This window comes from Vicugna pacos, chromosome 6 (genome assembly GCF_048564905.1).
Source record: "Vicugna pacos chromosome 6, VicPac4, whole genome shotgun sequence".
Taxonomy (NCBI): Eukaryota; Metazoa; Chordata; class Mammalia; order Artiodactyla; family Camelidae; genus Vicugna; species Vicugna pacos.
In genome coordinates, this window is record NC_132992.1 from 60,890,063 (window position 1) to 60,917,500 (window position 27,438).

The 27,438-nt window shown below is 35.5% G+C and overlaps 1 protein-coding gene across 4 annotated transcripts in view; it reads left to right on the plus strand.

Moving 5' to 3' along the window:
* The window catches only part of SLC38A6 (solute carrier family 38 member 6), a 133,441-nt gene that overhangs the window by 1,812 nt on the left and 104,191 nt on the right, over positions 1 to 27,438 (plus strand). For all 4 annotated transcript variants that reach the window (XM_072963169.1, XM_072963170.1, XM_006216557.4 and 1 more), the window contains exons 3-5: positions 1,464 to 1,537; positions 15,282 to 15,334; positions 18,548 to 18,587. In XM_072963169.1, coding sequence (XP_072819270.1) covers positions 1,464 to 1,537; positions 15,282 to 15,334; positions 18,548 to 18,587 — 167 coding nt within the window. The remainder of the gene's footprint in view (positions 1 to 1,463; positions 1,538 to 15,281; positions 15,335 to 18,547; positions 18,588 to 27,438) is intronic.

Below are 27,438 nucleotides of genomic sequence, written 5' to 3' on the forward strand. Positions count from 1 at the left end.
ATCAGCCAGATTACTTATAAATAGCAATTTTGGGAGTGTAAATAAAGTACATCATCCTTTCATTTCTCTCCATCTCCATTTCTCCTCCTACTGTTAAGTAGTCTTGTTTCACTTTCTGAAGCTGGACGTATGTTCTTTGCTTATTCCTTTTCATCTTTTAAGACTGAGCTCATATGCCAGTTTGCCCCAAATAGAAGACATTGCTGGCTTTTCTGTATTTCCATAGTACATTGTATATTTATTTTTTTATTGTAATACATTAATGATTTGTTTGCAAGTTACTTTCCCCATTAAACTCTGAAATCCTTTAGGGCTAGACCTTATCCTTAGCATCTAGCACCATGCTTGATAGAATGAATGAACAAGTTTGTTTTGTCAGTAGAAGCATATTTTTTATTTTTCCAGGGAAGTTAAAATACATGAAGACTCTCCTTTAGGTTTCCTTTTGCATTTATTTTGAATTTCTTGATTAGCAAACCAACTTTTAAGTTACCCAACTTGCTTTTATGATGGGATATATTCACAAACTTTCATAATTTTTAAACTTCAAAGCTATATATGACACCTTAGGCAGGACAGAATCATAGGACTTATTTTTTAGTTCATTTTGAGAAATCACACTTTGTCCTCCAGGGTCTTACATGCAGATGTTGTACCACAGAATGTGTGCTTGCTGAATCATATCACAGTTTCCATTTGGTGATGTCAGACTGTTATTTTGTGAGGTCTCTGATAACAGTTGACAAGTGTACTCTCGCCTCTCAGTTTTGCTACTTATTAACAAATATTAAGTACAAAGGTAGAATGTCTTCAACCACTGGGGTCAGGTCTCTAGAAGCTTATCCAGCCAGTACGTTCCTGAGAAGAAGTAGGGATTATGCCTGTTTCTTTTGACACTTTGTGAGAGGACCTCAGTTACTGCATTGCACATTTTCAAGTTGTGTCATTAGAAGTGTATTAACTTCATTTTTGGGGTTATTTGGTGCGTGTTTGTGTTTAGTAGATGCTAAAAAATGCAGTCTTAATTCAGAATTATAGATGAAAGTATAATGGGGAGGCACATAGCATTGGAAGGGGAAGGAAAGAGGAAAGGGGAAAAAGGACAATGAGATTTCACAACTGAAACTTCCCTCTATACTTAGAGTAGAAAAATAGTCATAAAAGGGATATATTGCAAGATCACTGAATGGCTGACCCAGCAGTCAGCAGACAAGAGTGCTATTTTTTGTTTTAAATAAAGTGTGTTTTTTTCTGATTTTTTTTTTATTTTAAAAGCAGTATATTTTCATTGAAATAAAATTTGGTAAATACAGAAAATATCTTCTTACTTTCTTTAGTGACTATAATTCAATTACTCAAAGACAGTCCCTGTAATCGTTTGTGAAAAAAATTGTTTTTGTAATGAGATACCATAAAAAAGAAACTTTTAGAGGGATTTGACCATGTACTCTTTTATATTGTAGTTTCTTGCTGCTGATAGTTGCTCTCCTGGCTTCTTACTCAGTTCACCTCCTGCTTAGTATGTGTATACAGACAGGTGAGTAAACTATTATGCTAATTTATTTGACGAGATATCTACATACATCAGATAGGCTGTCTCAAATCTAATGTCCAGCAGGTGTACGTTATTATTAGGTAGGGTGCTTGAAATGGAGACTTTTGAAAGGTCAGGCTGTATAGACCAAATTTTACAGGGAAATATCCAAGGACAGAATGAAGGGGAGGAAACTAGCATTCTTCCCGGCCTTTCTCCACAACATGACATAGTTTTCTGGGTTAGAGTAGATTAGGGGAGGCACCTGAAAGGTATTTAAAGGATCCAGACCTTATGTTATGGGGACCAGTCGACCGGTGTTCATGTTGATCATTTTTATCCTAGGGTGATCATTTCCTCAAGAACACCTTCCCAGATATACTATTGCCTTCTCTACCTCCCTCATATATATATATATATTTTACATATATATATATATATATATATGTAGTATGTGTGTATTATATGTATATATATCATATACTATATATGTATACATATATATTTATGTGTTTTTTCCATTTGTAACTTTAGTATGCAATTCAGTCATGTATTGAGTAAGTTCTTTTAAATTATAATAAGTAAAAGTGTATAATTATAGAACTGTTCTCATAAGGTTTTTCTTTTGGCATTATCAAATATTCTATGTCCATCAATCCTGGTCTTTTTATCTATCTAGTCTCTTCTATCTTTGGATTAGGTCAGTTATGATGCCAGAATCATGAGTTTAATTCTTATCGGGGTGGATTCACTTTGCCCTATCTGATCTTGTAGTTTCCAGGCTTTAAGAAGCAGAATAGATACATAAAATAGATAAAAATGGGATTATTCTGGCTGAAACAGGTGAGAGAAACCCACAGGTGTTTCTTGAATATCTTAAGACTCCTCAGAACATAGATCTAAACCCACAGCTCTATTCTATTTAATCTGGCTTTACATCAGACACACCTGCAGATCTTTCTATAAACAGAGGTTTCTAAGCGTCAGGTTTCTAATTCCAAAAATCTGAGGTAGAATTCTGGAATATGTTTTAAAAGTCCGTCAGGTGATTCTCATGCAAAACTGATTTGGGATCCATAGTTCATGGCTGTTACTTGTGCCAGTGTTTTTGGCCATTTAGCTGACAAATATTCCTCTGCTTTCAAGGGACTTGGGTGGACATGCAGACAGATAAAATACTAGGAAACAATGCAGTGATATTAATCCCAAAGTAACAAGTTGTTCATAACAACATCCCAAATTCAGAAATAAGAGCATTAAATGAGTGTTATTTGTAAATCCTGCTGAAACTTGACTGGAATTTTAATGACATATTTTCAAATTTTGCTTCTTTGTGTAAGAAAATTTTTTTTATTTAATTGTGGTAGTTTATGTAACATCTTCATAGGTTATTTTATCATGGATTCTACTAAAAGATTAATATATTTGTCAACTCTGTGGCAATTATGTCTTCATTAATTAAAGTTTTTGCTTTATTTTCAATTATTTGGAAGTAGTATTCAATGTATGATGATTTCAAGTAATGCTGTTTTTTCTACTACCCTTTAGTTCATCTGTATTTAACTTTAAAATTCTGATGCTGCCTGTTGTTTTCTGTAACTTTGGGGCATATGAAATGAAAACCTCTGTTTCTCTTCCTTTTTTCTTTTTCTTTGATTTTTGTAGCTTACTTGGTCCATGAACTAACTTCTTCACAGTTCTTCATACATGCTGATGCACCTGTCTTCTGTTGATTGAATTCCTTCAGCCCTTGTAAAATTCTCTGTGGAGGTAGGCTTAAAAAAAAAAAAATATATATATATATATGTACTTTTATATATGTGCACACATACACACATATATATCAGAACTAAAGAATAATGTATAGCTAAATTTTCTCCCCAGTTTATTGGACTGTCATAAAGAAATATTATGCTCAGATTGGATTGTTCAGAGAAAGGGCTATCATAAGTCTTTGCAAATTAACTTTATTTGCCTGGAGTGCAGGAGAAGTTTTTATCTTTATCAAAGTAAAGGATTTCTTCACATGAAATTCTGCCATTTTGGATTATATATAGGATTTGGGATCTTTGGGAGCTGAGGTGGCATGTAAGGTACACTAATCTCTCTAGCCTTAGTTTCCCATGTATAAAACGGTAATGATAATACTTCCCTTTTGGGATTGTTGTAAAAATGAAGTATAATAACGTATACAAAATGTCAGGTCCTTGGTAACTGCTAGCTTTATTCATTATGAGTTCTCATCGGGCCCAAACCCGTAAAGATTGCAAGGTGCTATACATACTGCTGTCTCAAATAGTTGGCTTATTGTGATTCTTTGGGGAAATGTTTAAGATCTGGGAGTAAATGAGGAGCTCCCCTTCTCTGGCCCCCATATCAGTGTCAGCAGTCTGGTCAAATCCCTGATCCCTGGTCCTTGATCCCCACCACTCACAGCATTGTCATCTTCATCTGCCTTGTGGTCATTTGGATTAATGACAGTATACCACTTACCTCAATTTATGTCAGTCTCTTCAAGAATCCTACATTTTCCTCCGTTTCCCAGACTCACCTTGTATGGCTCTGTCATCCATTTTCTGACCTCACCTCCCACTGCTCCTCAACTCCTGAAACCCTGCCAGTGTGCCTTCTAGAACTCACGGTCGATCATCAGCAAAACCCCATGTCCTCAAATCTTTTTTGAACATTTCCTTAAGTTTCTTACTCTAAGAGAACCTAGGGCTTCTCTGAGGACACTGCTTTCCCTGTAGTCCTCTCAAGGGGCCCCCTTTTCCTCTTCCACGTCCCTCATACTGATCTAAAGATGGGATAGGTGTCCCACTGGCACCTCATTTCCACTTCTCAGCCACCTCCCTCTCAGTAAACCCCCGCCTTTGAACCTCATAATTCTGCTACCTATGCCTCTATTACAGTTGCCATCTGGACTCCTCAGCCACTGTCTGTCATTTTGTGAATATTTTAGCTCCTGCTTTCAGTTTCTTTGGTATTACTCCTGCCATAATTCTGGATGATTTCAATACCCATGTAGATAATCCTTCTAGTACTTTCATTTCCTTAGCATCATCTTTTCTAATGATCCTGTTTCCTGCCTGCCTCAGCTCCTTATTTCCATGGTCAGACCACTGATCTTGTCATTACCAAAACTGCCCCTCCAAAATCTCATTTTCCAGAGTCCCACCCTCCAAAACCACCATCTCTTTTATGTTTTTAACTCATTCCCTCAAGGACTCCAGTTCTGGCAGTTCTTCACCCCCACCAGGACTTCAGTTCACACTCTCCTTCACTCTCTTGTCCGTATTTCCCCTCTTTCTATGGAGTTTTCCAGTGTGTTATTACATCACGCCCTTGCTCCTCCTTTTCATCATCCTACTCCTCTGGCAAAACTCCAACCATAGTCAAATATAACTTAGCCTGCTTCACACATGTATGTTGCAGTTGAATATTCCTGGAGAGAAACCACAATCATGCAGATTAATATCACTGTAATTCTATGTCTAGTGGACCTGGAATGCTATCACATAGTCTTTATTAATGTTTTTAGTTCATTCACTTGTTAACTCTGCTCTCTAGGAGATGATTTTTTCCTCTCTTTTCTCTCAAACCTTCAGCACATTCTCCTTGATTTCATTCTTTGCTCATATCCTCACTTTGTATTTCATTGGGAAAATAGAAGTAATCATAAAAGAATTTTTCAGGCTCTTGCCGCCACTTCTGCCTACCCATCTTCATTTGTGTCATACATTTCGTTACTTTGGATGAACTCCTTGTGTTCCTGTCTATGGCCAGCCCCTCTGCTTATGCTGTGATCCCACCTTCTCTCACCCACATTACTCCAGCCTCTTTCTCCTCTCTCTGCTTTTTCATCATATTTGTTCCTTTATTGTTTTCTTCTTACCCGTTAACAGGCAGTTTATAATTTCTTCCATTTTAAAAATGACTCCACATTCCTTCAGTATGTTCCATGCCTTCATAGTAAAACTCCTCAAAATAGTTGCCTGTACCAGATACTTCCCCTTCCTCCTTTTCTCTCTTGAGCCTTCTTCAATCAGGCTTTCCCCATTATTCCACAGAAATTATTGTACCAGCAACTTCCACATTGCTGAATCCAGTGGTCAGTTCTCAGTCTTCACCTTAGTTGACTAGTCAGCAGCGTTTGGTGCAGTTGATCACACCTTCCTCAGTAAAACACTTGTTCACACTCTCCTGGTTTTCTTATTTCACAGAATTCTCCTTCTCTTTTCTTCTGCTGAATCCTTTCCCCCTCCCCATCTTCTAAACGTTATCATACCCCTGGAACTAGTCCCCTACTCTCTTTTCTTTTATGGTGTTGGGCTCATGACAGCCCTAAAATTTATATCCTCAGCCTAGATATCTTTCACTGAATTTCAGTCTCATATCCAGCTTCCTCCATGACACTTCCACTTGGAGATCTCAAATATATCTCAAATTTATTAAGCTCCCCCTCTTTGCACTGCCAGTCTACACCTTCCACTCTTTTCTCATCTAAGTAAATGATAACATTTTCCTTCTAGTTGCTCAGGCCAGAGATCTTGGAGTTATTCTGGACTCTTTTCCTCTTTTTTTTTTTTTTGCTTATACTCCAAATACAAGTTCCACATGTGAGAAAGTATGTTCTGTAATTTTGAAACAAAAATGTTAACACAACAATTGTGAAGACCATGGCGAAGAGGTATAGAGGCGCCTTCAACCAACATTTGTACTACTTGGTATTTACCTAAATGAGTTGAAAATTTATGTTGACACAGAAAGTTGCACATGGATGTTTATAGCAACTTTATTCATAATTGCCAGAACTTAGAAGCAATTAAGATGTCCTTCAGTAAGTGAATGGATAAACTGTGGTCCATCCAGATAATAGAATATTATTCAGCACTAAAGAGAAATGAGCTATCAAGCCATGAAAAGACATGGAAGACCTTATAAATGCATATTACTCAGTGAAAGAAGCCAATCTAAAAATGCTATGTTCTGTATGATTCCAACTGTTTAACATTCTGGAAAAGACAAACCTATGGAGACTGAAAAATCAATAGTTGTCAGGGATTAGGGAGGAAGAAGGAATGAACAGGCAGAGTATAGAGAATTTTTAGGGCAGTGAAACTATTCTGTATGATATTATACTTGTAGATACATGCCATTATTCATTTGTCAAAACCCATAGAATGTACAACACCAAGAGTGAACTTTAAACTATAGATTTAGGGTGATAATGATGTGTTAATGTAGATTCATTGATGTAACAAGTGGTACCACTCTAGTTGGGGATGTTGATAGTGGAGGAGGCTATGTATGTGTGGGGATAGAGGGATGTGGGAACTGTCTGTACTTTTTGCTCAATTTTGCTGTTAACCAAAAACTGCTGTAAAAATAGTCTGTTAAAAAAAAATAAGGAAAGAAAGAAACTCAGAGGAAAAGAAGAAACCGATAATGCAGAGACCAGATGAAAACTTAAAAAAAAAATACTATATTTAATAGATTCAGAGAACTTAAAGAAGTTGTTGAAACTTCTTTTTACATTGTTGAAACAAGAACAAGAAATTATTAAAAGGGTATAGTCAGAGAATACAAGAGTCCTAGATGTTAAAAATAAAATTTAAAATTAAGAATTTCAATTTTGGAGTTGAAAAAATTAAGGAAATTTCTAGGGGAATGTAGAGACAAGGAGCTTGAAAATGGGAGAGAAAATATTTTTAAAAATTAGAGGATCAGTCCAGGAGGTTTCCACAAAAAAGAGAATGGAAAAAATTATGTGGTAAAAAATTATCAACAAAATAATATAAGCAAAGCTTTTCTGACTGAAAGAAATCAGTTTCCAGATTGAAAGGATTTTTCCTGGTAACCAGTATAATAATTATAAAAGAATTCATATCATGTTGCACTATTGTGAAAAATCAGAATTATAAGAGAACATACTAAAAGCTTTCCAAGAAGAGAAACAAAAAATTCTCGTACAAAGAATCAAAAACTATAATGGCAAAAGACTTCCTAAGAAGTACTATAAATAAGAAGACTATAAAGCAATAGTTTCAGAATTCTTGGGGGAAATGATTTCAATATAGAATTTTATACCCAGTCAAATTATCATTTAAGTGTACAAGTAGAATAATGACATTTTTCATACATGCAAGGACTCAAAAAGTTATCTCCCTTGCACACCTACTTAATGAGCAATGGAAGGTGCCATTTACCAAAGTTAGGAAGTAACAAAAAAATAGGGAACCTAGTACAGGGGAGAAGTAAAGGGAATTCCCAGGCAACAGCTGAGCAGCAGATCTAAGTTCCCTCCAGACTAGAGTAGTTCTTTTCAAAAAGGCATGGTCAGCGCTGCAGGCCATGCTTGCCTTCAGGACTGTATTCACAATGGAAACCCTTTTCTTTTTCTTCTTCCTGAAGGGAGTGCCTTTCTCTTTTGTCTGTCTAGCTCTGATTTGTACTAACAATACCTGGGTAGGTTAGCAGTCAGGCCTCGCTGTTACGAAAGTCTAAGAATCAAATAGTCGGAGATTGAAACAAAGTATTAACAAGGAGAATAAAAGGGAGGAGGGGAAGCAGGTAAAGGAATGCGGAGAAGTTACACTTGAGAGGAGCTGATTTCTGACAATGTGGAGAAGGGGATGTCCGAGGATGTCTCCCAGACTTCCTGGGACCACTGGATTGACAATAGTGTCATTAATGGACATAAGAATACAGCAGGAGATGTTAGTTCCAAATAAAAATGAGTTCCGTTTTGGAAATGTGGACTTTGAAGTAAAACTAGAGGGACAGGTCCTTGAACTGAAGCCTGGGATAGAGGCTCATTCATTCATTTATTCATTCTGTACTCTTTTATCTAATAGGAATACGGAGAGAAGTAAGACTCACTTTCTTCCCTTAAAAAAGCTCATAGTCTAAAAGGGGAGACACATACATAAGCAAATAATTTATAATTCAGTGTGGTAATTTAAATATGTGCAAGGTACAGTGATAGCTCAGTGGTGAGAATGTTTTGCTTTGTCTGGTTCTGGGGGTGAGAGTCAATCAGTATTCCTGGAGGACTGAGCTGAAAAGGAATTTGACTAGCAGACAAGGCAAGAGAGACTATTCTGGCATATACATACTAAATATTTTATTCAAGGAACAAAAAATAGTTTATTATTATTTATGCATAAGGTACAAAGGAGAACATGATACTGAAGACATAGCCTAGTGTCAGATCCTAAGGAATTTGGAGTTTTTGCAGTGAGAAGCCACTAAGGTTGTTGAAAAAGAGTCAAGGTAGATACTGGGATTCACCACTTGCTGCTTCCAAAGAGAATTTTGGTCCTTCCTAGAGTCAACTGAGAAAGGGAATATAGTCTGCTATCTTCCTCTTCCTAAAGCAAGGTTATAATTCTTTTATAAGGATTTTAATTGTTAGCAATGATGAGGAAATAAACAAGGAATAAAATGTCCCTTGCTCTCCCCATCTTGTTTTTTTACTTAAACCCTTTAGAGCAGTGATTTAAAACACCATCCATTGCAGCATCCTCCTTTCATTAAAAAAAAAAAATCTTAAAATGCTCCCTTTACTATCTGAAATGAAATTCTTCTAAATATTATAACTTGCTTGTGCTGGGCTGAATAATGGCCCCCCAAATATATCCAAATTCTAATCCCTGTGAATGTTACCTTATATGGCAATGGAGATTATTCTGGTGGATTCGGTGCAGTCACATGTATCTCAGAGGGAGAACACAGACAGAAGTGGAGAAGGCCATATGACCACAAAAGCAGAGATCAGAGTGATTTGGCCACAAATCGGGTCATGTCAGCTGTCACCAGAAGGTGGAAGAGGCAAGAAATAGATTTTCTCTTGAACCTCAAGAGGGATTGTGGCCTTCCTGATACCTTGATGCTGACCCAGTGAAACTGATTGTGGCCTTCTGACCTCCAGAACTGTGAGAGAATACATTTCTGTTGTTTTAAGTCACCAAATTTGTGATAATCTGCAGCAATAGGAAACTAATTCACTACTTATACATACTATAATGCCATAAGGAGGAACAAAAACAAAATAAATGCTGTTGGTGAAGTGATTTTCCTAAATGGTGAATGGTTTTTGGTAAAGTTCCAAGCAAAACAAAACATCCACTTACATGGTCATTGTATTCCTGGAAAATTTAGCATATATTCAAAATATTCATTGTTTTCTCAACATCTGCCAAACTGTGCTTGACACACAGAAGGTATTTAATGAAAGCTGGATGTGTGGGTGACGAGTGGATGGGTGTAGTAGAGCTACAGAGGGATTCTATTTTAAAGTCCCCAAATTAACACACAGGGCAAAAATTATGTATAGTCAAAACTATCTTTGAAAATTCCTTATGTAGTTTATAAACTAGAGTGCACAACATTTACATGACATGTTGGATGCTAATATACCATTTCTCAATGAAGCTGAGAGCCTTTTTGTACCCCCAGCACTGGTCTGAACACTGTGTAAAGGGTAAAATCCCATTCAGCACTGAGAGATGCTCTCACTGTGAGAGCACACAAGATTGAAACTGGCTGAAGGACAGCAGATTCCAATTTCCCATCTCAGTACTCATTGTGAGCATTTGTTTATTGTTTGGAACGATAGCTGTTCAAACTATAATTTCATATCTTTTTCTTCTTTTGATTAGTGGGTATAGTTCAGTATCCCCAAAGTTAACTAAGTGGGCAGATTATATGACTTCATCTTCAGTGAACTGGTGTTCTTGTCTCCCCTTTCTGCTAGTAAGTAGTTCTCAGCTTTGCTTGGTTTTTCTTCCCTGGGGCATTTGGCAGTGTCTGGAGACAATTCTGATAGTCACAGCTGAGTACTGGAGGACAGGATGAGGTGCTACTGGCATCTAGTGAGTAGAGGCCAGGGATTGAAATGTCCTGCAGTGCACAGGACATTACCTCTGGCCCCCGCCCTGCCCCCACTGCAAAGAGTTATCCAGGCCAAAAATGTCTATAGTGGCAGGATGAGAAACCCAGGGCTGGATTGTATGCATACACTGCTCATGTAGTGATTCCTTCGCATTTGCTTTGGCATCAGAGTGTTTCCTGTAGCAGAAGCTGAACTTTTTGTTACTGGGCTTTAGGAAAGGAGGGGTGGGAGTCTCTGCAGGAGTAAACATTCTTAAATTAACCTTCTATTTTATTTTATCAAGGTAATAATGGTTACACTCACGTGTAAGTACACTTATGCGGGAGGATTTGAAGCAGTTCCCCGCCCATTGTTCCCCACTTCAAGTTCCATTTCCCAGAGTTAGCAACACGCAGAGTTTTTGTTTTTAATTCTTTTGGGGAGTTACCTTCGTAAGTCTAAATAATATTCTACTGTGGTTTATCGATTTCAGAGATTATCTGTTGACACTTCATTATGAAAGGTGAGGATTTAGCTCAGGTACGCTAATCCTCCCTTCCCCCTTCTCATTTTCATTAGTTTGTATTTGATAACTCTTTCACTGATTATTTGTAACTCTAAACGATGCATTTAGACTTTACTCTTTGTTTCATGGACGTGATGGTATCTCTTGACTCTGCTGTATCACAGGCATTAGTGCTCCTGCTCTCACCTGTCCTCTTCCTGTTTCCCATAGTCCTCTGCTCTACCCTTGCATTGTCAAGGTTGACAATATTTACTTTCTCTTTTGTAATCATATGTAAGGCATTCGTGTTTTATGTAAAAGTTGAGACTGAAAACCAGTGAATAGTACTTATAGGATATTCACTCCGAACCACTCAGCATGTAGGGATCCTAGAACTTTCTCTATGCATGCAGTGTCTCAGCCTCTGTGACACTGAAAGGAGACTGTTCCTAGTTCTGAAAAGGGAATGCTCCTAGTGCTCTAGCATGCCATATTCTTTTATCACATTGGGTAGTCTGAAATATGCTGCATTTAGTTGGTAAACAGACATTTAAACACATTGAGAAAGATCAGAAGTAGCGCTACAACTGCAGAGTAGACGTTCAATAAATGAATTACCTGCCTGACACTATTAGAGAGAAAAAAGGCAAGAGGAGAATGAAGGAAATCATGAAAAAGAAAAGAATTTCAAAATAAGGGTGTATTCCATATGGCAAGCTCTCTGAGAGTTGAGCTGTATTTGAATAACTCATGTCCCTCAATCCAGTTCCAAAGATAATATTGCTGCTGCTGAAACTTGGGCTTTGTACTGTAACCAGAGTTTATTAATTGTCCTATTTCATTGAGGGAAAAATGCAAAGCAGACAGAACACTGGAGTAACTAGCTGGAAATATTCCACTACTTCATGGGAAGCAGCTTTCCAAATGACTCCTGTGGAGGCCAAACTCGTGGTCTAGCCAAAATAGCACTAAAGTGTGCCTTGATGGTGCATTAAAGAAGAAATTTTTCCCCAGTTTACTTGATTAAGATTTACAACCTTTCCGCCCCCTCAAAAACATAGCATTGATTTCTTTAATATCAAAAAATAATTTCCTAAAATAGATTGCTGATGACTGCTTTCAGTTGTTTATTTAAGGAGGATTGTGCCAAGTACTGTTTGTATGAATTCCTGTAAAAGGGTGAATTAATTTCATAATTTTCATAATTAATGTTGTTCCTTTTCTGTAAGAATATGCTATTACCGTGACTGGTCATCACCACATCTCATTCTGATGTCTCTCAAAACATCTTTCACATTATAAATAAGATATTACAACATTGATCATAGGAAGGAGTTTTTTGCCTTATAGATCATTTTCAGTTAAATCCTCTGTTTTTCACTTAATATTGACTTTTTCATGTTATTTACTATGAGCATAGTTTTTAATGGCTACATGTTATGCTACTAGATAGACCTACCATAATTTACTTAACCCCTTTATCATTGTTTAGCTTTCAGGTAGTCTTTTTTTCAATGTAAATGATGCATAATGAGTATCTTTGCATATAATGATTTCTTGGATCTTAGTCTGATGCAGGCTCCTAGGGATCAAATGTTACGAATATTTTGAAGGTTCATTGTTCACATTGCATTCCAAAGTCAGTTCCAATTTACACTGTTGCTAGCATCTTAATTGTTCAAATGATAGAACAGAGTTTTAGAAGTATTTCACTAGTGTTGTTTTGGTTTATATGTCAGGATGATCCAGAAAACCATTAAAAAGTGAGTATGTGGTGATAAAGCATTTGGCTGACGGTTTTTATTTTAGTAAAATAAAATACTTATTTTATTTTAGTAAAGCCTCAGTGTTAAGCCAGAAGCCATTATTCATACTCATGATGTCTCAGCCATGGAAGAGTACTTCTAATTTTTGGAACATAAAAGAAGTAGAGTGACAGCGACTGAACTGAATCACTAGCCAGGCCTGCTGACTTGAAAGATAGTTAGGATTTGAGCATAGTTGTCAGTCTCCATTTAAAAGTCGAAACTTTTTTCACTCTGAATTTGGGAGTTTGCTGTATTTAGAGATATTTTCATAAAACTAGAAAATAGTAGAGAACAAATTTTAGATTGCTAAAATACATGCCACTAATGTCAGAAGTTACAGTTACAATTATTTTCATCAAGCTGTTAGTTTGATTATATTTTCTGAAATCATAAATGTTAGGTTCTAATTTTGAAGTTAAGAATAAGTGTTTATTGGGAGTAGGGGGTATAGCTCAGTGGTAGGGCACATGCTTGGCGTGTATGAAGTCCTGGGTTCAATCCCCAGTGCTTCCATTAAGAGGAAAAAGAAGCAAAAATAAAAAGCCATTTATTTTTATTTTTTAAGTTTATTTAAATTTAGATAATTGAAATACCAGTTCTTTTAGAATATTTCAGTGTTACGTTTGCTTATAGGAAAGTTATTTGCTTTTCATGTTTACTAATATACAACCTATACTTGTTTTCTGCTATTTAATAATAAAGCAAACCCTAGTCAAACTTTTTGAGGAGTACTATCTTGATAACTTGCTCCCTGACTAAGAAACTAGTGCAAAATGTATCATTTTAAAAGCAAGTTATTTGGTATATTTCCATCTGTAACACTGAGAAGTCTCCTTGCTTTAAGTCCTGGGAAAGAAATTTTTGTTTTTCCCCAAGAAAGAACACTTTCAACTATAATATAAAAGAGGGACACTGAAAATGAACAATGATGTTTCTTTAATCTGATGCCTTATAGAGACAGAGACCTGGAGACTTGGTTCACATGCACATAATAAGTGACAAAATTACCTTCTCAACATCAGATTAGATAGAAGCTAACATGTAGAGAATTTTCTGGTTTTATATATACATATTACATGTATACTATACATATATATCAAGGCTTTGGAATGTTAAATATAAGAAATTGTGCCCCTATATTGACATTATCAATTATGTTTAGGAAGATTAAAACAAACTAGTGAAAATTTATTGATTAAAATAATTATTAATTTTTGTGATGACATTCACTTTAGAATGTGTATTTGAAAAAAATAATTTTGGCATTTCACATAGGAGGAAAAAATTCCAGTTCTTAGTTTTGTAACTTTTGCTTTTTGATTTTTTGTTCTAAAATGCATCTGCAATCTACCCCTTTAAGATTATTATTGAAGTCTTCTTTGTTAAAGCAAAAAGGTTCCTACTTATAATCAAATTATATATCCCAAATTCAAAACTCAACTATTCTTGTCCACTGTTGAGCAGTATAGAAATACATTTTTAAAAATAGCTGGGTCATCAAAAAGGTTTCTAAATTCTTTGATCAACTCTAATCATAAAGTTTTTAAAAAGTTTAGAATATTGAAATTTTTTTCTCAATTAGTAAAGCTTTTTTTTAGCTTTTCACTATTTTCTTTCTGACTTTGTAGTTATAACATGTAAAGACCATATATGGTTTTCAGAATGCTTATTTTTACATACCTGGTGGACTTTATGAAAGTATAGAGGAATTTTTTGTTAATTAAGTGGTAGTTTAAAGAAACCCATGTATATCTTGGGAGAATATACTAAAAACTTGCTTTAAGAAATGATGAGTCATCTTTGACTCAAGAGGAGATTGTTACTATATCAAGCCGTAGTATCTGCTAATCTGCTTTTTTTAGTGCAAGCACTGTAATATGAAGCACTTTTCAAACTATAGGATTATGTAAATGTTTTTATTTCATTTTCACCAGTGGTGTCACTAGTTAGAACACGAAGCTTTATTATCTAAGGACAATTTGGTTCTTTTATGAGCCTTTCAATCTTTATCTTTTCTGTGACCACACTTCTTGAACATGTGGAATGAAAGTGTAATTCCATATTTTTTTATGATGAGAAAGAAAGTGTATGCCTTAATTGCAGGGTGAGGGTGTTGTTTCTATCATGAACACATTATCATCTCCTAGGTAGCCTGGAAAAGTATCTCTGAAAGTATGGTACAACTTTTGTACTTTATCTAGCTTTATTTTCATATGCAGCTTTCAGAAACCATTGCCAATGAAAACTTGGACCGTGTAGTATGCAAGTACTGTTTAGTGAGAAGTGGATTGTTTTTGAGTAATAATTTTGTTTGAATGAATGCAGCCTGAGTAGTTGTTTGACAGCTTTGGAATTTGCTCAGCTCTGCTTATTCTAAGGGGACATATCCTGATGGATCATAGGATTTTCTGGCTTCCCCTGCCAAAGTAGTTACTTCTGCTTTAAATTTAGTGTGACTATCTAATAGCTTTAAGGTAGTACTGGAATGGCTTTCTTCCTTTAAGACTTGGCACACAAATAGTTTTGTGTGAAAATAACAATTATAATTCCTCTTAACAGCTGTGACATCTTATGAAGATCTTGGACTCTTTGCATTTGGATTGCCTGGAAAGGTAATTTTTTTCTCCTTGTTGTGTACAAAATCCAGAAAAGCATTTTTTCTTTCTATTTCCAGTTAGAAGAGACAAATATATATATGAGAAAGAAATTAGGAGAATAAAAGGAAACTAAAGTGAAGAAAGACAGAATCATAGGAGCAGGAAGAGAAAGAGAACAAATCTCTATGCTCTTCCTAAAAATGCACTGATTAATCTGACACTTAAATCTTTTAGTGTTTTTTACTTTAATGAAGGAGAGCAATGACTTGAATAATTTTAAATCTGTAAACTGTTTTAAGTTTCCTTATTAATTTTGATTATATTATCTGAGTAAATCTGTGTGAAGACCAAAGGTAGAAACAGAGAATTAAACTTAAAGCATGACTGTTTAAAAAACTGATAATTAGAAGATCATATCATTTAAGAGCTGAACAGTAGGAAAGGATGATCTAGCCGTCTCCTCATTTATAGGTGAGGAAATTAAGGCCTAGAGAAGTGAAGGGGCCTATTTGCCACAATTACTTAGAGCCAGTGTTACACTGCCGGACTCCAGACTCAAAAATCTACTGCTTTTCCACCACAGAATAAGAAAAATAACAACAGTATTTATTGGGCATTCGTTTGTGATAGGCATACTAAACTAATTTAATAGATAAAGGAAACACTGTCTTCTTCCACAAGTAATCAGGAGTTAAATATTGTTAGTACTTTAGTAATTCTTTTATTTCTGAAGAGCTATCATAATTCTAAAACCCATTTTATATGTTGGTTCCAAACAAAATTTTTCTCCTTGTCTGTAAATCTGTTGGTGTGTTTTTGGTTGGTTGGTTTGTCTTATTTTTTAATTTTTATTGAAGTATAGTCAGTTTGTTTTGTTTTTAATCTAAAAGGATGCTATATTTTGTAGATGGCTAAACTTAACTTGTAAGAAGTGAGTCTGGAAAGAAAAAGATACAGCTATGTATTAGGGGGAAGTGTGTACTTACATTCAGATTAACTTTGTTTTTAAAGTACAAAGAGAACGTTTAAATCACACTATGTAATCTCATGGTTTGGATCTTCTTTTAATAACCTGGAACTTGAACAAAATGGAGTATATGTTACTTTGGAGGGTAAAGGTTTTTGTTAATCATCCCTGGTAACAGTTTCTCTCTCTAGAAGCTTGGGATGTTTGGTATAATCATGACCAATTTCCTGTATCCAGTTTAACCAAGGAAGAAGAAGAAAATGTTATTTATATAAGAAAAGTCTCCAATTAATTTAATATAATCTATAAACATGACTCTGAGCATCATCACTGTTATTTTGCATTAGTATTTCCCGCATTCCTTGGGTAGCAACAGTGTCCACAAGAAGAGCATGGATTCTTGAGTTCCCTTTTCCTAAACCTCTAGAATAGTTACATTATCATTTTAATGTGTGCTCCCAGTTCTTAGTAGGCAGGTACACAGAAAGAGGATACTCTAAATGAGGAGTGTTATGTTTGTTTAGTATTTTCTCTCAACTTCCACAGTTTGGTTGAAGCTTTCCTATTTCCTTCTTTCCAGACGTGATGTGAATATGGATATGACATATGATAGGGTAACATTGTTCTGAAAATTAAATATTTTTGAAATGTTTTAAATGTTTTAAGGAAAAATCTTAATTGTCTGTAAATGGGTTTATTTACTCACCAAATATTTATTGAGCAAACACCACGTTTTGTGCACTGTAGTAGGTGCTGAAAAGATAGATACATAGATACATATACCGACTTTCTAGATCTTAAATGCTTAAATTCAGCCAAAAATGGGAAGATAGTCATCAATAAATTGATATTATTGCTTTTTGTAATATATTAATAGAAAAATCCAGATTTCATGTATGATTGATAATAGGTATCAACTGCATATGAAAGTGTGCAAAAAGTTTAAAAGTCTTTTCACAGATAACTGTGAATGACATTTTGGAACTAATTTTTAAATTGTTTGATAATGTAAAGATTTTTCTGGAAAATGTTAAGAGTGGCAATTATCACATCTTTGAAGACACCTTGCCATTTTTTTTTTTTATCATTAGCCCTGCTTTGCAGACCTCAGGATCTCTAGGTCTCAATAATTTAGTTTGTTCCCAGGATAGGCAAATGCTATGTCACTGATGGAATTCCTAGGAGAGGAAGAGTGATCTCTTCCCAGTATGTAGGACTGAATGATCTTAGATAGCTAGTCAGCTCCAAACATACATCGGAGGTACAGATCCACCAAGATTTGCACGATTGAAAGACCCAAGTGGAAGCAGAATGCTTGATCACTTCCTCTGAGTATGTCTGATTACCAAGAATGGATAAAGTGCTGTCTTGAATTTCCCAGGAATCTCATCAAAGATCTAGCAAGCCTGCAGGCTGAATTTAGTCCTCAGGCATATTATATTTGGCTCAAATCTTTTTTATTTTTAACTGATTGCCAACCCAGAGTTATGACATTTTGAAAGAATTCAATTTCTGGCTTGCCTTGAAAAATCAGAAGACCTCGCTACATTGGATTCACATTCTCACGTGTCAACAACTGTCCAGAGCTGCGTAGCAGCTGCCTTATTTTGAAAGAGGGAAATTCTCCAATATATTACAGTCTTTATACCTCCTGTTGTCTTGCACTCAGCCCATTTCATGTTATTGCATTTGAAACATTTTGCTTCAATTTTCAGATCTGAGACTATGTGGGCTCTTGTGTTTTCTGCTCTGAACTTTATTCCTGGGCCAGGGATATTCAAGGTTTGATGTATGCTGAGCTGATACACTCTGAAAACTACATTATTTCCTTTTATGCAGTACAGCATTGGCACCACATACCTCAAGCTGTCTTAGTCTACCTAACAAAGCAATGTGGTAAAAACCAGTAAAAAAAAAAAAAAAAAAAGAATGAGACCAGATAAATTCAATTTCAGTTTTTTGGTACTTCAATAACCATTGTTTACTAGGTTTTTAACAATTTAACTGTTTAAAAATGACTGCCAAGAAAATTTACAGAAGTATTCTTTATAGTAACCATGGAACTATTAAAGAAAGGCTTTTTATGTGATGATTATTAGTTTTATGTATTACAAATGACTGGCAAAATGTATTCTTTTCAGTTTCTCTTTACTGGACTTCTGTATCTGTTTTTTAGTAATAGTTAATTGGATTTTAATAAAATACTGATCCTTTTATATTATTTCCCCTTTCATCTTCTGAATACATTTGTTCTTTTATAGGTGGTGGTGGCAGGCACCATAATAATTCAGAATATTGGAGGTAAGCAATTGAAAGTGCACTGCTTATGCATGGATGTGATGGAAATGATTTCCTCCTTTGGTTTCTTGCCTTATTACAGGTCTAGCTGAGAACCTGCACCTCTGTAGACATATCTCAGAAACCCTGTGTGTTGTCGTCATTACTTTTTTTTTTTTTAAGATCCTTTTTAGCAGCCTTTGTAGGACAACAGCTTCTAAATTCAGTTGTAGCTAACCCCTTGATTTCAGTCTTGTTATTAGGTCTGTCTGCAACAAACACCTCTAAAGCATTGGCTTTCTGTAGTTATGATACTGGTGAGGTATAGCTTGGAAAACGTCTCCAGGTGATTCTAAAATACCTCCCCTCCACTTTTGTCCTGATTACCCCCAGGGGCGAATACTGCTCTAGAGGGAGTGGTGGTCCTGACTGTGAACAGTCAGGTGTGGACAGCAATCTCCTTTTGTAATGAAGAAATTGAAAATGACCACGTGGTTTGAAAAATAGACAAACGAGACAGGAAGCATTCTTACATTTATCTTGTATCTTGTTTCCATTGAAAAATGATCTTGATATCAAGAACTAGGTGGAAGCAAAAATTACTATTAATTATTGATAGCTATTGACTAAATGTATTGAACATTTAAATCCAAAATACTATGGGAACCATATCTGTATGTGTTGTAAAAAACTTACACGGTGCTGACCAATGTCTTAATTTTCTTTTACCATCGACTGGAAAGCTAAATAAATGCTATTAGTTTGAAGTCAAATACACAGAGAAGGTTGACATGCACTTTGGATCTTACACAAGATCATATGGTCATAGGGAATTTTAATCTCATTTCTTGTATGTAGCAGCTCAAAATAATTTAAAGATGACAGCTTTAATGAAGTTTAACTCTGATACTCAAGAGATCTGAGCTATTTCACTTATTGTTCAGCCAAATTCCATCTTTAATAACTTTCTTGGTCAAGGGAAAAATTAACATTCCAACAATAAATTGTATTTGCCATTGTTTTGGAAATCCTAAACATTTGTGTTTTAATTATTTAAATTTTCATGGAAAAAAAATGCTATTGAAGAAGAATGCTCTCTTAGACATCATACCAAATAATTTCCTTCTAACACACATTACTTCACTCTTCACATTAGCAGTCAGTAACCAGTCTTTTCCCTCATGAATGTATAAAATGCCATTGATTTTAAAATCTGCTGTGGAATAATTTATTTTATTTCAACAAGTATGTATTGCTTAAACGTACACTCAGTGACGCTAATGTGAAAATATACTTGGATATTTTCAATCCCTCATTTTCCTCTCTATGTGATTACTAAGAACCATCAATCACATTTTGTTTAGATTAAACTATTGTTTAGTATTTTCTGTAGAATTTTCAGTCCAGGAAACGGGAATCCAGATTTGTGACTGTGCAGAACGGCTGCTGTCGCGTTCTCGTACCCTTCACGCAGACCCCATCCTCCTCCTCCGACCGCGTCTGCAGCTGTTACTGTGCGTGGCTCTGTTTTAACACTTGCTGCTATTAGATTGGAGTTATCTCAGTATATGCTTTTCTCCCCCACTGTGTTGTAAGCGCCTCCTGGGCAAGGGTTATGTCTCATTTCTCTTTGTGCTCCTGGGACGTAGACGATACCTGGGACTTGATCAACCTTTTTTTTTTTTTTTAACTGAATGGAGTTGAGTATGATTTGAGTGTGCTATATCCAAGTACTTTTTAGTATTCTAGATAGATTTATCAGGAAGTAGAGAAAAGGGGACAGCTAGACTGATTACTGGCTTTAAATATTTGAAAAGCTAAATCTGAAATACAAAAAAAAAAAGATACTAATTTAATGTTGTCCTGGAGGACAGAGCTGGTTCTAATGGGCAGAAGTCCACAGGGAAGCTGGTTTGGTTTCATTTGGAATACCTTTGTTACAAAGTTGTGTGATGATGGGGTGGCCTACCCACCTTTGACAAATATTCCTTATCTCTGAAGGCATTGAAACAGCTGGTTGGTCAGTTGTCAGAATGTTCTAGAAAGAATTCCTGCCGATACATCATCAGTTCTCCCAACTCTTAAGTTTGTTGATTTGCTCGCTCGCTTTGTTTTAGAACCTTTTTTAAAAAAGTGACTTAGAAGCAGTCACAGCAATTTTTACTGTCCCTCAAAATCAGAAAAGCTGGTAATGTTTATTTAGTTTTTAGAATAATGTCCTCATGATTTTCTGTACATTGGGTAAAAGTTTATTTATTGAGAGCCTGCTAAGTAATAACTGGAAAATATTTTCAGAGCTTTTTCTCTTCTGTCTTAGCCGGATGTGCATAAATCATTCCTTTATTATAAAAGAATTGGAAGCACGCTCTTGAGAGCAGAACACTGGGTTGGAAATCAGTTACCTTAATTCTGTCCACTCCAGTCTCTGCCATTGGGTAGCCACGTATGTTGGGGAAATTCCTCCCTAATCTCTTGGCTTCAGTTTCCTCTTTGTTAAATTGCTGGGGGTAGGATGGGAAAAGCAGGAAGCTAAGGTCCCATCTTAACAAAAAATTCCAGTTCTAATTTAGCATTTTGATAGGCATGTTAATTCCTTCAGAGCAGTAAACTATTTTTATTACAGGCAAGTTTTGTGAAAGGGTTATACTTGGTTCAAAAGATGATTTGGTCTTTTCTTAGGTATCTTTAACAAATCAGCGACTGTTGCTTCATAAGCTTTCATAGACACTGATCTTTGTCAGAAAGGGGAAGTCTCAGTTCTTAGAACTACCCTTTGGGGCAGCTGCCGAGCCTCTGAGGTTGACATCTAGGAACTCCAGCCTTAAGAAGTAGTTTCTTGATCAATATAAGTTGGGTCTGTGGGAGCCCTTACCAGTTACTAGGTTTAGTTATGTGTGCTTGAGAAGAAACAGCATACTTATTTGGGGGGAACTTTAATATGTTGTTCATATGACTTATTTAATGTTATTTCTTCAAAATAGAATTTGACTTTTTTCTTTATCAATTAGAAATACTTGGATATTTATAAGATGATATGAAGTGTATAGCATCAGATTAAATTTTGTGCTTCTTATATGCCTATCTGCATTTATAACATAGTTCAGAGCACGTTTTGAAAGATAGGAAATTCATTATTATAAATGATTGGAGTTTTTTAGTGATTGTTTAGAAATGAAAAATGATATAGTAGATTGTGTTTAGGTCAAGCTTTCTACTAGACACTGTAATTATACTACAAGAACTTGTCAGGGTGGAGGATACTGTCTTCATTTGCAGCGGATGAGATGAATGCTCAGAGGGGATAAGTGACTTGCTTACCTTCGCCCCTCAGTGAAGCCTGGACTCAGCCCTCACTCTGTCTACCTCGAAAGCCTTGGTTCTTTCTGCTGTGATATAATAAATGTTTGAAAAGCTATGAAAAGATTAAATGCTGAGGATTTTTAAAACTCCCTGGGGACAGGAACTATTTGTTTTCCTAACTTGATGTAGTTTCTGGTAGAGGAACTCAATAAATAATATATATTGAATGAATGAGACAGTTTTAAAAATTCTATTTAAAAGCCTAAGATTTTGCCTCACAGACAATTTTATATGCTATATAAATGATATACTTGAAAGCCCGTAGAATGACTTGTAGTTTAGAAATATATAAAAAGTGAAAGGTTGAAGATACTGAGAAGAGTTAGATCATATTTCTGTAAAGTAGCAAATAAAAATATTTTGAAATCTGTTGCTTTCATGTTAGGTAATCATGGCTTAGATTAATGCTTCCTAACTCTTTGATTCTTTGTAACATTTCAACATTCTCCGTTTTCTTGGGATTCTATGACCCTGACAAATCTATGAGAAAAAGGAAACGGAGACCCTTAAAACCAAGATGATCATGAATTGTCCTTGATCAATATTTGTTACATAGATCTTTCAGTAAGACTCAGTTTACCCCCTACATCTTTGTAGTCCATATGTCTAAGTAATTTACTCATTCGTTTATGTCCTTAAGTACCTAGCACATAGTAGTCATCGAGTATGTCTTACTTATTAAAGGAAGAAAGTAAGGAATGAGAGAAGGAGGGAGAGAAGGAAAAGCCAGCCACCTAGCTTGATCTTCTTTTAAAAGGAAGATCAGCTGGGAAGAGAAGACCACACAGTGACTGTGCAAGTGAGCATATAGTTTCTTTAGGAAAGAATCTACTATCAGAACTTCACAGAAAATCTTTTTTTCTCAGTGTCAGTCAGACACCAAGTATTAGTCAACAGGGCACGAATGTGGTCTAACAAATTGATTGAAAAAATCTACTGTTTTTGAAAAATCTCTAAACTTGATGACAGAAAAAAAAATGACTCACTAAATTTAGCACTCTTATTCTGGAGTTATGGAAACCATTGCCTTTGGAAAATGGAGAGCCACATAGTAAAATACTACTTAAAAGCAGCTCCCAATTGCCTCCCAGCTCTAATGAATTAGGAGCCCCAAATAGGCCAGAGCCAGAGAAAGCCCCCAGCTGCCCGTTGCCCCAGGTGCTGGAGGGGCATTTGCTAAGTAAGAGTCATTGCTGCTGGAACACAAAATCAGAAAAGAAGCATCTGGAAGTTTTAATATTTAATGCTGTTACATGAAAGAGAACTCTGGCTGAGAGTTTGAATTTGGCAGACTACAAGTGGAAAAAGATTAAAAATTGTCAAAACAAGTAAGTACAGGTAGTTTCCATGTAGTTTCTCTAATTGTGCTGCATCGTGAGATTCTTTTCCTAAAAAGCAAGGTAAGTAGTTAGCTTCACATGTGTTTGAATTCCTGAGGCAGACGACTCTGCTAAAATATCACTAGAAATCAAGCAGAAGTCTCCCAAATCATCTTCAGTCAAGCTGGAGAAAGTCCTGTTAACTCTGACAAGTACATGATAAAAGTGGTTACTTGATGTTACTTCTGGTGTCATATCTTGCCCAACTCAGAACACAAGGTAAATGGCTCCTAGGAATATGTTAAATTATTATTTTGCTCTTATAAAATACCAAGAAACACTCTGGATAGCAGACTCTTTCCTTAGTTCTTTAAAGCCCCAGTTCTTTAAGGGAGATTAAAGATTGAATCACTGCTACATATAATGAAAGGAGAAAGAACCCTAAACATTAGCAGTTTTACGGAAGCCTCCTGAAATTGCTAGAATGACCCAAATTTTCCAGACTGGCAGAGATTCTTCAGACCTTACTCTAGCAGCCTTGATTAACACCTCAGTTTGGGAGTCTAAGTTTTCAGAGAAACTCAGCAGCCCTTTTATGTGGTCAAATAGCACAGTTCTAAATCCCATAAACAGAAAGGTATAAATAAGATCATTCTTAGTTAAGAACTATAAAGATGTCAAATTCTCAGTATTTTTCAAAATCATGATTTACTATTAAGTAAGAAACTATTTGGCTTTACTTTTTTCCTGAATCCCCACCCAACCCCAGCCCCTTGGGTTACTAAAGTCTGTTAGAATTTCTCGTTTGTACTGTCTCCTGGGAAGCGGGGATTGGGCATGCTGTTACAACGCCATCTGCTGGTCAGCTCATCTGTAGTCCGACTGCAGTTTTTTTGAGGTCTGAATAATATAGTCCCGAAATTCTGGAAAGTACTGCCTTAGAATGGGAGAGATACAGGAAGTTTGGAACGGGAGTCTTTCTCACAAGTAATTCCTTTGACAGAATTTACTGGTTACATGTCATTTTAAAAAGGTTTTGAAAATAATGTATTTCTCAGTAATAAGTTTTATTCAAGTTTACAGGATTTTCAGAATAGTAAATATTCTGGTCACTTTTTATTCAAGTTTAAGATCTTGATAAATGATAAAAACAAAGCTGTGTATTTTCCTAAGGTTATGGAGGGAAAAGTTTCTCCATATATTTTGAATTTCATTTGTGCATAAATTAGAGAAATGACATTGTTTTCAGAGTTTTTTTTTAAAGTTCTTTTTTAAAAAGGTAGAGATTGTGTTGTGTACTATTTTGAGTGGAGAGACTTTCAGAGACATTTGGACATTTAGTAGGACCACCAGGTTAATAAGACACATTGAATAGAATAAACCAGTTGCTATCCATGACTAAAACCATGTTTGAAGTAAAACTGAATCTCTCTTAGAAGGAAAGGCAAACTTATTCTTTCCTTCCAGAGTACATCTGTTTAGAGCTGGCTGACTAATCCTTTAAGGCGTTGCTGAACTTCTCCCAAGTGCTGAAAACCTAGTTCTGTTTTAAAAATAGCTGTATGTAGTCTTAGCTTCATATATGTATTTTAAGTATTTAACAAAAAGGATAATTATTTTTGTAAACTAAAGATTTCTTAGGCCTAAAATCCTATTGAAGCTTTGTCTTTTTTTTTTTTTTGGAGTCTGGGGAAAAATATCCTATGAGAGTACAGGGTTTGTGGGAAGAAGGATTGGTTTTTGTTTTAATTTTTTTTTTCATTTTTAATGTAGTGTGGATTTCTCAAATATGTGAGAACAGGAAACTTTCTCTCCTAAACTATAGTAATAGCTGTAGATGCAGTAGAATTATAGTGGTCAGTGCAATAGGGTCTTATCATGAAATTCCTTAGCTTGTCTGGGGAAACTTGACTAATCACTTTATGAACCCAGTTGCAAAACTGAAATGAATTACATTGAAAATACATCTCAAAGTGGAATGAACATTACAAGTGTTTTTAAAGCTTCTAACTAATGTTCTGTGTTGTAGAAATTCTTCATTCTCTTTGAACCCAACTGGTAAACTCAGCATTCAGAAGCAGTTTGTTGTTTAAATGCTGATGAAACAAAGAAAAAAAGAGTAATTCTGGGGAGTGGTCCTTCTGATAGACTTTTCTTATTTTTCTCTGCTGTGGTAGATTTCTTCACTTGGCTCCCACACTTTCTCATTAGTGTAATAATTAGTAGTGCAGATTTCTCAAGTCAGACAGGCTGTTTCCACCATCACCAATTTGGATGTTACTTGTTGATGTCTCCATTTCTTCGTCTGGGAAATAAATAGCTACCTCACAGCTTTGTGGTGAAGGTTAGATTAAAAAAAACTTGCAGCTCACTTAGGATGGGCATTCCAAGCCCCTAAATGCTCCCTGTTCCTGTGGTTCTTCCCCAAGCACTTGGCCCTCTCTTGTTTCTGACGTCTCTCCCCCAGCCTCCGCGTTCCTAACTCATGTGTTCCTCTTTACGATTAGATCAACCGGTATTAATACCTTGCTACTTGGTATTGCCTAATCCAGTTTTACCCTATTTTAGTCATTTCTTAATGTAACAGTTGCTTCTCCACATGGTTTTTAAAGAATACTTTCAACTTCTGTGTTTTGATTAAGCTGACAGATTTTTTATTTCCTTCCCAGGGCAGTTTCCATTAAATTAGTTCTATTAGGTATGTTTGGAATGAAGGAGAAAAAAATACCTATTTAGTTAATGTGCTGAAACTAAATGATTTGTAATGGCTAAGTACCTGTCATCAAGGTATGTCTTTTAGCCCTAATGCTGGTTTTGGTGGTGCAGAGGCCAGAACCACTTCACCTAACCATGGCTCTTACAGATGACCCTGTTCCAGCTATTAATTTAAGAGTACAGTGTGGTGTGTCTTATATTAGTCATTTATGCTATGTATCGATGTCAACCAAAATCATTTACAAATTCTTGCTTATGACCTGTGTCTAAGATAAGTCCTTAAACACTTCTTTATGCCATTAATAAAAGACATGAGACAAAAGATGTGGCAGGCAGCTTTTGGATCTAGTGAACCTTTTGGTTGAAAACAGTGACTAAATGAGCATTCCTACTGGTTTTGTATCTTTGAAACTTTTCCAGTTTACTTTATTGAGCTAGTTGTTCTTTCTGTGTAAATCTGATTAAGATGCATTTCCTAACTTAACGTATATTTAGTAATTTTTTTGTCTGTTTCTTTCTGTGTCACACATAATATGTTAAGGTGCTAGTCCTTGTGTGAAAGTTCACTCGTGGTTGGGAAAAAATAATGTCGACAGTGAAAAGGATAGTGTCTTTCTTTGTTTTACTTGCTTCAATGGAATTTTTTCCCCATCATAAGTTCTGTGGTTTTGTAGCTCTTAAAACAGACACCAGCATTCTCTTAGAAAGAGGCAGTATTTTCCATGTTTTATTATATTTATATCTTGTATGCCAAGATCTTTTTTGAGAAACATATGTTTGGTGAGTTCATATTTCTTGAAATATACATGATTCTTCAGACTGGAGTCTAATGAAATAAGACTCCCATTTGAAAACCAAAGAGTTAAGGCTACAACAGAGGGTAAAAGTGATCAAATGATTAGCCAGAGGCTAATAGAAATTCTGGGAAGAATGACAGATTGTATATTAGAAAGAAATATGATCTCATATTCATTGAAACCTTTTACAACTAAAGATCTAAAAGAAATAATAGAAAATTACTGAAAGAGATGAATGTCTGAAACTTTAGAAAAGCATGTGGTATTGGGTTAATCCAAGCAAGAAAGACTGATGGACAGATAATAAATTACATTGTATAGGAAGTCTGCATTCCTTGTTTTCAAGGTACTTGTGTCTTTTTTTTTTTCTTTTTCTTGCAAGACGTATTTAAGTAGCTCTAGGCTAGTTTCAGAATATTCAGTTCGTGATTTTCATCCTAACACCATATGTGTATGATTCTTTGGAACAGATAAAGTTTTGTAAACAAAGACCCCAAATCCTTGAGTGGAGTAGGTTAATCTAAACCTTCCTTCTGTTCTGTGCCAAATTGATAGCATTTTTCCTCATGAGAATATGAACAATGTAGAATATCTTTTCACATACAATTAACTGTAATGCCCCGTAACTAACAGAACTGGAAGAATCGTACTGTACTTCTGCTGGGGGAAAAGCTATGTTCAACA